Genomic DNA, 12,008 nt, shown 5'->3' with positions numbered 1-12,008 from the left:
TACCCTTTAAATGATTTCCTTTTGCCTGCATTCTGATTTAGCATTCTCAACAGGGGCCATAAATTCGAGTTCATCCACAGCCTCGTCGGGTGTTACGGTAGCACACAATTCTCTACTCGGAAGTCAGGTTTCCAGCTTGGGGGTGGGGTTTACCTCTCTTTCCTTCAGAAACTCCTTCACATAAACCTCCTCCTCTGGGCTTTTCCTCCCCATTTTTCTCCGCCTGTCTGTTTTTCCTTCCAAACTCGATTGCTTGTTCACTATTAGGCCTTTTTCTGCTTTCTGTGGTCACCTACCTTTTTCTGTGTATTTGGACCTTTCTGACTGTGGTTTCAGGTGAGGCAGCCACATTGTGTTGTCTTGCATTATTTTGTATCTTCCACAGCACCCAATATGGAGGATATACATATAGCAGATGTTCAGTAAATTGTTTCTAAGGGATTGAACAATTTCCCTAAGCAAAGAATAAAAGTGAAAAGGGGTCAGTTAAAGCAGTTAGACCCCTAGGGAACCGAGCAGAAGCACAGAGAAAACAGCACTCTAGCCATATTTCCACAACCCAGGGCTCACAGGAACGCCAAGAGGAAGAAAAAAAATCCTCACCATAAAAAAATCACAAAGCACTCAAAAACACATTCCATCCTGAGAGTGAATGGACAAAACAGGAGGATTAATACTCCCAGGAACTTGATGTAATAGGGCAATCGGGAAGAAACTTTAAGAGGGAAAATATAGTTTTCAGTTGAAGCCAAAGATAAAGAATAGAAAGTACTAGAAAAAAGAAAAGGATGTTGAGAAAAAAGAACAGGTATATTTGCAAAGGAATCAAACAGATCATCTAGAAATGGAAAATATATTCACTAAAGTGATTGAATGAAAGAAGATCTTGCTCAGCATTCACTCTATGGAGCAACCTAGTGCTCTGTTCTTGGAGCTATAAAGCGGGGAGTCCTGAGCTGGTTAGTGGCCCAGGATCCCATTACCCTCGGCAATTACCACCCACAGCGCTTGCCACATGGCACATTCTTGTCAGTCTCCCTTGTTAGGCTGTAAGTTCCTTGAGAGCAGGGACTGTCCTATTTATGGCTGGCACAATGTCTGGCACATGGTAGGAACTCACTAAATAATTTCTAGAAAATGAATGAAAAAAGCAAAAGTACTTTAAAAAATTGCACAAAGTTATTTATGGTAGCACCATTTTACAGGATGAAAACTTTAGGGAGACCCATGTGCCCCAAAGCAGGATCAAACAAACAGTGGAAAATTGGCAAGAAATAAGACTCCTATAGATCTTGAGAATTGCCAAGTATATGGACCACCAGCGCGTGGAATCCTGCGGTGAGCTAATGTTACAATGAAAAAAGAAGACAAAATAGTAAGTACCCACTATTGCAACTAAGTTGGCATCACACTAACCAGATCAGCAGTGATCTTGAGGCCATGCCAAGGTCAGCGAGTTCAGGCCTCACCTGGGGAGGGATGATGTGTGCCAGGTGTCGGGAGAATTTACCCCGGTGTAAAGAAGATGGGCTTGTCTGGATGTAGGCTCTTTGTTTACTAGTTCTGGGTGAGAATGTTCTGGCTGCTGCCTCTGTTTTCCTGCGGTGGGAGGGAAGAGCACTGGCCTTCCTTCCATCCTAGATCCTCGGGGTTCCACATCCAGACATCAACCCTACCCAGAGGCCAGACATCAAAAGGTTCGGGCACCACTGCCCCCGCCCTCCCCCAAAACACATAGGATTCTCTTGAGCAGTTTTACGATCTAAATTCAACCATATATTCCTATATTCAGGGACTCCTCTGCTAAGTGAAGTGAGGCACGCCTACACGGGTACCCAGGTCCTGCCAGACTGTTGCCACTGGCTTTGAAAATATTAACTTCCTTTATTGTTACGATGTGAGGCCGGGGTTATGATGATGATCCTCATTGCACAGGTGAGGAAACAAAAAGTTAAGTAACTTGCACAGGGTCACACAGCGAATACAGTTACATGTCAACTTAAAAACTGCACGTGCCAACCTAAAACGTCACACACAGGACTGCCTCGCAGCAGTTATTCCAAATGTCTGTTTTAGGTTAGAGCACTCATTAAAAAAATTAATACCTAAGGCCTTCACATACAATTCTACTAGCAACTTTGTAAACCTGAGATTTTAAGAATTACTATTTAGAAAACCTGGTTTACTTAAGAGTATCTGTTGCAGAAGAGACAAGGAGACTGAGTATAAACTATATCAACACTAAAATGAATGGCACTATGCCCTTGTGGCCAGAAAATTGCTTTTTCGTCTACGAGGAAGGCAGTCTTTATTTTTTGGATTTCCAAAGCTTGATTTATAGTAACTACAAACATCACTACTTTTGGAAGTCTGTAGAAAAATTCTTAGAAAAAATAATAATTTCGAACATCAGTCACACTGTTGAAATGCTCATCCCGTATTAATAATTTCTCATACAGGAAGAGACAGAGCCAGCCTTCAGATCCAGATCTGCCGGAGCCTGACACCCCACACTCTTAAATGGAGGGTAAAGACAGAAAAGGGGCTGGTGTACAGAGTGACGACCCGGGGCTTCCTAGGGCTGCTGCTGGCAGGCCAGTCACTTCAAGGTTGTTGCTGGTACAAAGGCCTTCTGGATCTGTGGTCTGTAAAGAGAACATGGTCACAGCAGCCATGACACATGCTAGTGGCCCTCATCTACTAGTGACACCCAGAGTGGGCACCATGCACGTGAGAGCCAGAGGGGCAGCCGGATGCCAGCCTCCCTCCGGTCTTCCTCCTCCATTTCTTCACACCTCGTGTAGAGACAGTTCCTCCCCCTGAGAGGACACTCTGCAGGCCACATCAAGCCTTGGGAGCTCCACAGTTGCTGACTTCTCTGGAAACAGCCAACCTGGTGAAGGAAACGCGCGATCTGGAGTCACAGGTGTCTAGCTCTGAATCCTGGCATTGCTGCTCACAGCTGTGTGGCCCGGAGAGCCTCTCTGAACCTTAGTTTCCTCAGGGGTACGATAAGAACTGGAGACAAGGAATGTAACAGAGTGGCAGAGCCACCACTCAATAAATGCTGGCTGTTTTTAGTCCCAAAACATCCAGGGGGAAAGCCTCATCTTTGGATTTGGGAATTTCCTCCATGGACTGCTGTGAAGATTTTCCCAGCCTGCCATCACTCCCTTCCTTGTGAGTAGTTCTTCATTTGTACATTCCGACCCCTTTCTGCACAAAGCCAGTTGGTTACCCTGCTGGCATGGGTCCGCTTCCACCCAAGAAATAATAGGGGCTTCCCACTAGCTAGTGACAGCCCAGCAGTTCCTGCAAGGGGACTCTCTGAATTAAGGGAGCAGAGAACTGCTAAGATAGAACCACTCAATTTAGGAAACACCTCCTCTCCAAATTATGCTAAAAGAAGGTACATTATAACTGTGATCATCTCTGGTGTGGGGATTCTGGCGTATCGTCACCAGAAAGTTGTTGGCATGAGCATCACTAAGCCTTCGGAGAGAAACATGGACGACAATTTGGGGACTAATAGGCTTTGAGACCTTGGGGTGAAACTTCCAAGAGTATAGAAGGGAATGGGGCCTCCACACTCTGGGGAGATGTGGCGTGTCACTGAGAGCAAGTACTCACTCCACTGACAGAGGGATCAAACCTAGTTCGCGTCGTGCTCTGTCATGCTCCTCTTGGTGGAGAAAGGTAAGTCTCTTTACGTCTCATGCCCAGTGTCTTTTTGTCCTCAGAGGTAGAGAGACGTTTTCTGCTCCTGCAGCGGTCAGTACAAACCCGACATTAATGGGCCCTTGAGCTGAGTTTGGGTGAGCGTGGGGATGGAGATGGTATCGTTCAGTGGGAAACCATTCAGCACTGTAGAGGAATGAACTGTTGACACGGGCCGCAACGTGGATGAGTCTCAAAAACATGATTCTGAGTGAAATCATCCAGACGCAAAAGAACTCCCGCTGTATGGTTCCATTTAGGTAAAGTTCTGAAACAGGCAAAATTAATCTGTGGGGATAAAAGTCCGAACCAGGGGTTGCCCGTGGTGGAGGAACGACTGGAAAGAAGCATGAGGAAGCTTCTGGGGGATGAAGCCATTCTTCCTCTTGAGAGGGGTGGTGGTGACACAAGAGGGTACGCTAGTAACAGCTCACCAAACTGTACTCTTAAAATCTGGGCATTTTATTGTACAGCCATTATTCCTTAATTAAGGAAAAATATTCCAGGACTCAGATTGTTGTCTTTCTCAGTGGGTAGCCAGGGGTCTTCAAGGGAAGGTGCTGTCAAAGTGCCCGCTGCACACATTCATGTGAATCCTTATGTAACTAGAAGAACCAAGCTCCTCCCTTTGCCGCCGCTTCTGTGCCAGCCCTTGGCAGAGCCTGAATCCTTACATGCTGTGGTGTGCCAGTGAGTGTGTAACCGGCTCTCTAGGAAAAGAAAAGTTCTCGTTTGTAGCACTTGCTGATTCATGTGGTGTAAATAATCTCGCCGTGGCTGATTTCAGGCTGCTGATGTGATGTCACGAAGCACGGACTCGGGAAGAAGTGGGCACGGTTGACTCAGGCAGCGGGAGCCAGCTCTAGCACACTGCTGCGGCTCGCCGCTGTTTCAGAGCTTCAGGGGAGTCTCAGCAGAGCTGCGGGGGCAGCCATTAAGCCGTGTGTGGCTCTGGAGCTGGCAGCCGTTTCCTGTCAGCTCGGACGTGAAGGGCGGCAGGAAGGAAGGGACGCTGCCCTAATGTGATCTTGAGAAAGACCGACCCATGGTCAGAGGGGTCAGCCTTGTGAGAGGTGGCAGTTTGGCGGCTGTAAAACTGGGGTTAGCAACCCGTTGGCCGCATCAGGATTTTTAAGTGAAAATATGGGTTATTTCATTTAAAATTCCTGAATTCTGATTTCTCTTGGGGAGAACAAAGAAGAAAATCTGGCACCACACGGCCTGTGTTCCGTCTTGATGAGAACAGGTCATCGTGGAGTAGAAGCTGCCCTGTGAGAAGGGCATCAGTTCCCCACCCACCTCCACGTCTGACAACACACCTGCCGCAGCCAGTCGTGTTACCTGCCTGGTTCTAGTCGGCATTTGAGTTTGTAAATCCCGGTTTAGACTTTGCCATCTCTGAGGATTAGTTGTTTTGTGGTAGAACAGTGTGTGTTTGTGTGAGTGTGTGAATGTGTGAGTGAACAGTTACCTGATGGGTGAGCTGAAGACTCTCCATGCACACTCACGATTCCCCCAGCAGGAGAGCCAGACTTGACACCTTAGGGTGCACACGCTCCCTCTTGGTGCTATTGGGACTCCAGCGGACAACAGAACCACCCGAGGCATTGCCGGAACCTCTCATTCCCAATCCTGGCTGAGCATCAGGATCACTAAAGGAGTTAAAAAAAAAAAAAAGCCCAGGCCTCAGCCCAGACCGTTCACTAAGAATCTCTGGGGCAGAGTCTGGAAATTAAAACATTTTAGAGAAGCCCCTCAGGGGATGATTCCAGTGTGCACCATTTTTTTTTATTTTTTAAGGAAAGTGCCGCCGAAGGTGCTTTCTCCATGGACTGGGGGAAAGTCACATGCAGCCTCCAGTTTTAGTTCTCTCTTCTCCCCAGGCCTGTAGCTCCCATTCTTGCCTCTAATAAAGGGGCAGGACAGTAAGGGAGGTGTGGCTCGCTCCCCCCACCTCTGCTGGGGACCAGGTGGAAGAGACGTCTTGTCAGGAGACTGGGGCCTGTGTTCCAGCAGGGTCCGGAGCAGAATGAACATTAACTCACGGTGAAGCTGCCGCCCTGGAGCTCCTGCCCAGGGAGAGCTTGAGAGGGACAGAAAGTAGAATCCCCTTGATGCCTTCAGCCAGTATTTATTGAGCACCCACTTCATGCCAAGCACTGTTGGAGATGCTGGGGATTTAGCAGTAAGCAAAACAGATGAAAATGCCTCCCTCCATATCGCTGACATTCTAGCAAGGGAGACAGACAATGCACATGATAAAGAAAGCAGTATATTGGAAAGCGATAAGTGAGAAAGATAAAGCAGGGGAGGAGGACTGGGAATGTGTGGTGACATTGCAATTTGGGAAGTATGTGGGGGTGAGGAAAGGCCTTGGTGAGAAAGCGACATTTAAGCAAAGATTTGAAGGAGACGAGGGTGTGAGCCATGCAGATATATGGCAGAAGAGAGTTCTCCATAGGAGAAATGGCAAGTGCAAAGGCCCTGAGGTGAGAGTTTGTCTGGCAGGTTGGAGGGCAGAGAGGCAGTCAGATGCCCAGAGCAGTGTGAGAGAGGGGAGAATGGTGGAAATGAGGTCAGGGAGTTGGGTCTTGTGGGCCATTGGCTACGGACTCGGCTGTGACACCCAGTGAGTCACAAACTAGATAGATCCCTAATGTAAACCAGAGGAAGGTGGCTCTGAAAAAGAGTGGGGAAACTAAGGCTAGAGTAGTGGACGCGCAGCCAGCTTCTTTCTGATTTGCCCTGCGGGGGACTGTGACTAGGGAGGGTGGTAGCTCACAGACATTGGAGCACTGAGCCCCGAGATGGGTGGAAAACTGAAGGGTGTGTGCAAGTCCCAAGGGGTCAGGCCCTGGGCGACAAGAAGGGACAAAGCTGCGGCTTGATGGAACCGGTCAACGTGGAGAATGAGGTTGGGGGAGACCAAAGCCAAACTGAGAGAGGACGAAGGTAGAGGGAAGACAGCCCGACGCGCTCGCACAGCTCCTGCTCCTCTGTGCTCGGGACTCAGGAAGGCTGTGAGGGGAGCCTGTGTGCAGGCACTGTGCTAACTCCTGGGGACACAGAGGCAGATAAGCCGGGCCAGCTCCCTCGGGGTCTTGTAAGGACTAAGACCCAGGTGAGATTCAAGAGTGTCATTTGTCATATTTCCCCAAGTTCCTGGCACAGGGGCTATTTGTTGAAAGGAAAGAAGGAAGGGAGAAGCCTGGTGGGAAGAGAGGAAGGGATTGTGCCGCTCTTGGTGGGAGAAATGGATTTTTGTGGGCTTGTGTGTGGCGGGTTACATCACAGCTGTCCCGGAACTGTTTAAAAGAGGAGCTTAGGAACGGAGAAGGTGGCGAATGGTGGACTCGCCCGCAGAGAACAGCTCCTCGTGTTGTGTGGGAAGATGGGAAGAAATAGCTCAGGCTGGGAAACGGGTCGTGGGAGAAAGGTCGCCAGAGTGCAGGGCGGCCAGCTGGGCAGGAACGGTTTGTTCTCTTTCTCTGCTTGGAAACCTGTCGATTCTCTCCAAACAGCTCATGTTTCTCCACGAGCTGCAGTGGAGGCCCCAGCAGTTGAGAAAAGCCCACAGCATTTGGAGATCAAAGGAGCCGGCCCTGGGCGGTAAGGCCTCGCAGGCTGGCCTCGAGCGAGCTTGCACGCTGGGCGCCTTCTCAGGCACCGCCTGGCACCGTTCCTGGGCTCTGGCCAGTCTTGCTGGCTCCCATCTGGCGCCTCCGTGCCCAGACCCGGCCTCTGGCTCTGCTGGGCCCCCTCGCCTCCCCCAGAAACATGATGCCTCCCTCTGGCGCCCTCCCAGCCTCCCGGGGCGTATCTCCTGCCTCCTGCCCAGCCCTGCTCCTGTTTCACACATGCTGCCCCTCCCTCTTCACTCCCCGTTTCCCAGGACGCCTCTCTCTCTGGGCCCCACCTGATGTCTGCCCGTGGTGACCTTGAGTCCCTTCCAAAGAGTGGGATGGGTGCCAGGGCCTGGCACCAGCCTCACCTAATCCCTGCAAATGCCAACTTTGAAACGAGAGAGTTCACACGCCGAGGAAGAAAGAGCTGTTTATGTTCTCCACTGACGTCCTCCCGGCCACCCACGTCAGGACTGACACACATTTGCTGGCTCGTCTTTCAGCCATCTTTGCACCCTTGGAGCAGACCCCTGCCTGGGCAGCCAGCCCTCGGGAGCGCGTACTGAGGAGGTGGGGTCTGCCTCCCCGTGGTCCTCACAGAGCGAAACTGGCTCTGAATAATTACATCACTCAGACTGACAGTAACATTTAGGGACACCCAGACCACAAAGGGGCAGAGGTACACAGCAGTCAACATACGGGAAGCTTCCCAGAAAAGGTAAAGGGCAGGAGGCCTGGCACCCATGCCCGCTGACAGGGGCGGGCAGCAGCACTAAGCCCTCCCAGGAAACAGCCTCAGCAAATGGTGGGATCGCCCACAGAGGGACAGAGTGGGACAGCTCTGGCTTTTGGGGGAGGGGACAGGCAGGACTAGTCTTGGAGGGAGGCTAGCTTTTTTCAGCTTCCTCCCTCCAAGTCAGGGACTGGCCATGCAGGGCCACGCCTCCCATTGGCACTGGTGGTGTGGCCTCTGCCCACCACGTGACCATCCAGACAGCCCCCAACCAGGGCCTCTGGAAGACTATTAGGGGAAGGGAGGGGACTGAGGGGAAGGGGGGCTGTGAGGTGGGCATGGGGAGGGTGGCAAGGGCTGCACCAGCCACAGGAACAGGTTTCAGCCGGCTGCCTGCATCTTCCCTGGAGCCACGTCATCCCTCCCTCACTGGCTTGTCTGTCATAGGCTGTTAAGTTCTTGGCAGGTACTGCGCTTGGCTGAGGCTGGGGGTGGGGTTGCGTGCAAGGGGAAGCCTCAGGAAAACACCAGCCTGTCCCCTCATGGGCCTTGGCTTGGTGGGGATAAATGTGGGGAGTCCTCACTCTCCTCTGAAAAAGCTACACCTCATGAACCCCTGGAGATTCCCTGCACACACACACACACACACACATGCACACGCACACATAATACACACCACACACACACACCACACATGCACACACCCCACACATATGTACCCATACATGCTGCACACGCCCCGCACACACATCAGCATCCACACACACACCACATACACACATATACACACCATACACCCCACATACACACATATACACCCACAAACCACACATATTCACGCACATACTTGCAGCATCTAGGTCTCAAATTCTGAAGGACCCCAAAGGCCCCCCGCTGCCCCCAAGCTGCCAGTGAGAGGCCCTTTGGTGCCCCCAGTCTGCACACAAGGCCCCCTTTGCATCTCAGGGCAGAGATTTCTCACCAGCCAGCCACATGACTGCCCAGCCCTGTAGTTCCTGCTTGGGTGTCCCTCCCTCGCTCCCTCTCTTCCTTCCCCCCCTCTCACTTCCTCCCTCTCTCCCTCCCTCTTTCTCCCGTCTGGGCTGCAGGGAACTGAGCTTTCCCATCCTCCTTAGGGCTTCAAAGCAGAGAAGAGAGAAAACATGAGGCTTATTAATGCCAAGGACCCCAAGGGCCTTCAAATGAAGAAGATACCCCTATTCAGAGGGAGACATGTTTGCACCCTTTGGATCATGGGCTTCTCAGCTTAAAACTCTGTACCCACTCCCCTTAGCTTGCAAGCAACTCTGCTCAGCAGACAAAGCCTACCAGGGCCAGGATCCTGGGGTCCCTCAGCCCACATCCTACCATTCCCCGGCCCTGGACCCCCAGACGTGCTGGGCTCCCTGCTATTCTTTCCTAGTCTTGCCCTGGTCTCGCGAGCCCACACCCTTTGCATATGCTGTTCCTACCTTATCCACCTTGAGAGTTAACTCATCCTTCATCACTCAGGCTGCCTCTGTCTAGGGAGCCCGTCCTCTGCAGGCTTCAGTGCCCCTTGTTTGAGGGTTCATAACTCCCCTGCACAAACCATTTCCCACGTTTTATTTTAGTGGTGAACAGGCCCATCTTCCTCATTAGACCACGAGCTAAGGGGCAATAGACTGTTTTTCATCCACAGTGCTGACACATAGTAGGTGCTCAAGAAATACTTGTCAACTGAATGCATGACTTAATGAATGGCGCAAAAGAGATCAGAGTAAACAGAGAGGAACACCAGGTCTCTGAGGAGGGAAAGGAATTTCCAGCCGTGGATATCAAGGCAGGCTTCCTGTAGGAAATGGACAGGCTGTTGACAGGGTGGAGACATTCCAGGCAAAAGGAACTGATTGGTCAAGGCAGCAGGGAGCCATGGAAAAGATCTGTCAGGAATAAGAATGTTTGTAGCTGACAGTCACTGAGCACCTGCTCTGTACCAGGCCTTGCTCTAAGCCTTACGCATGCTATTATCCGGCTTAACCTTCACAGCAGCCACAGGAGGTCGGCACTATCATCATCCCCATCTCGCAGATGAAGAAGTCGAAGTTCTGTTACTGGCCCAAGGCCCTTGGGTCAGATTTGACGAGGGAAACAGAACAACCAAGGGTGACACAGAATACGGGATCTGCCCTCATAGGATGGGGACGCTCCTTAAAGAATGATGCTTCTGAGTCTAAATCATCAGAGCAGGCAGTGGGCAGGGAAGATGGATGTGGGGGGGGGGGGCAAGAATGAGCTGAACCAGTAAGGGAGAGCTGGGACTCTGGAGGATGAACCCCTCCAAGCCACCAACGTCGATGACACAGGTGACCCGCAGAAGAATCCCACACCCTTTGTCCTGGAGCTGACCACACACCTGGCCCAGGAGCCAGACCAGGTGAAGAAGGAGATGGGCGGAGAGTCCACAGACCTGCTTCGACATGTGTGAGCTGCAACAGCACTGCAGCCCTGCACCGATCTCAGGAGCGAACACGGCTGCTGCGTCCCCTCCTGCCACCATGGTCAACGGTGCAGGGAAGGGAATGCTGGAACTGTGGTTCAGCTGAGCTCAGCTGACACAGCGCAGAGCCACCACCTGAGGTCATAACCCACACCGGATGTGTGTCAGAAAGAAGTGGTTGGGAAGGTAGGTCAGAGCGAGACCAGGAAGGTCTTGGTGGCACATCGAGGAATTGGGATTCCTTCTGTGGGATAATGGTGCTGGTTGTAGAGACTGTGTATTGAGTGGGAAGCGAAGGTGGGACATGCCCCTAATGATGTCCTGCAGGTGCTGGGCATACTTAGGCTGGGGTAGGAGGACAGGAAGTGGTGCCTGTGGGACCTCTGGGCTGGGTTCTTCTTAGGTGGTGGAGGGTGTGTGTAAATGAGGAGACCAGAAGGCCTGGGCTGAGCCTCAGGTGATGCCTGCAGGTGAGAAGCAAGTTAGGCAGAAAGGCTGGCAGAACTGAGAGGGGCTGAGGTCAGGGAGGTGGGGGCACTGGGGAGGCAGAGCTGTGGAAGACAGTTTCAGGGTGCGGGCATCCTGGCCCTCCCTCCTGGGCAGATGCAGCTCTGATGACGCCCGTGCCACATTGAGAGTTGGGCTATTAGGGGGCCTCCTGCAGGTTTCCCTACCCACTCTCACACCCCCACGTGAGGGGCAGGCCCCCCTACTGGGGCCCAGACTCTGTTCTAGAAGCCCAAGTCACTGGCAGCCAAGTGGTGAGATAAGCCTCTGGGCTCAGGGTGTGACATCTGTCCATTCCACGTGCTTTCTGAGGTCCCACTGTGTGTGGACACTGGGCTGGGGACCAGGCAGGCAGTGTGCCTGCCCAAGCCCTGCCCGCAAGGAGCCAGCACACAGTCTGGCGGGAGGCAGAAGAGGAAACTGGCACAGCCATTGAGGGGAGAGCAGCATCAAGGAGGGAGGCCTCCCCAGACCTGGGAGGACGACCAGGAAGAAGTGGCATTTAGGGATGAATTCGCTCAAGCCCCTAGGTCTAACCACACGGACAGGGAACCCAGGGGCCGGGGCTGAAATTGGCGGTCTCGACTGTGGGACCTGTAGAAGCAGCGGCCCAGCATCCTCGGAGCTGTCTTGTGTGGGGAAATGAAAAGGATGAGGGGAACCTACGGATGAAAAGGGAGTTCACAGACAGGACCGCTCATTGGAACGTGTGGACTTTATTTGGATCCTGATTTTTTTTCAAGTGTTGGTGAATTCGCCTGCTCAGGCTGCCATAACAAAATGCCACACACTGGGGGGCTTCAGCGACAGAAATTCATTCCTCACAGTTCTGGCTGCTGGAAGTCCCAAATCGAGGTCTGGCAGGGTTCCATTTCTGGTTAGGCCTCTCCTCCTGGCTTGCAGACGGCCACTAATCCTCACACAGCCTTTCCTCAGAGCGTGCAGGGGT

General features: G+C 52.0%; 1 protein-coding gene across 1 annotated transcript in view; it reads left to right on the top strand.

Moving 5' to 3' along the window:
* Positions 1–10,527: 10,527 nt before the first annotated feature.
* The window catches only part of FGD2 (FYVE, RhoGEF and PH domain containing 2), a 28,208-nt gene continuing 26,727 nt past the window's right edge, over positions 10,528–12,008 (top strand). Inside the window, exon 1 of the mRNA XM_046638813.1 lies at positions 10,528–10,738. Coding sequence (XP_046494769.1) covers positions 10,710–10,738 — 29 coding nt within the window. The 5' untranslated portion in view covers positions 10,528–10,709. The remainder of the gene's footprint in view (positions 10,739–12,008) is intronic.

This window comes from Equus quagga, chromosome 15 (assembly GCF_021613505.1).
Source record: "Equus quagga isolate Etosha38 chromosome 15, UCLA_HA_Equagga_1.0, whole genome shotgun sequence".
NCBI classification, from domain to species: Eukaryota; Metazoa; Chordata; class Mammalia; order Perissodactyla; family Equidae; genus Equus; species Equus quagga.
The sequence above is the reverse complement of the archived record's forward strand: the minus strand, read 5'-3'. Positions and strand labels throughout refer to the sequence as shown.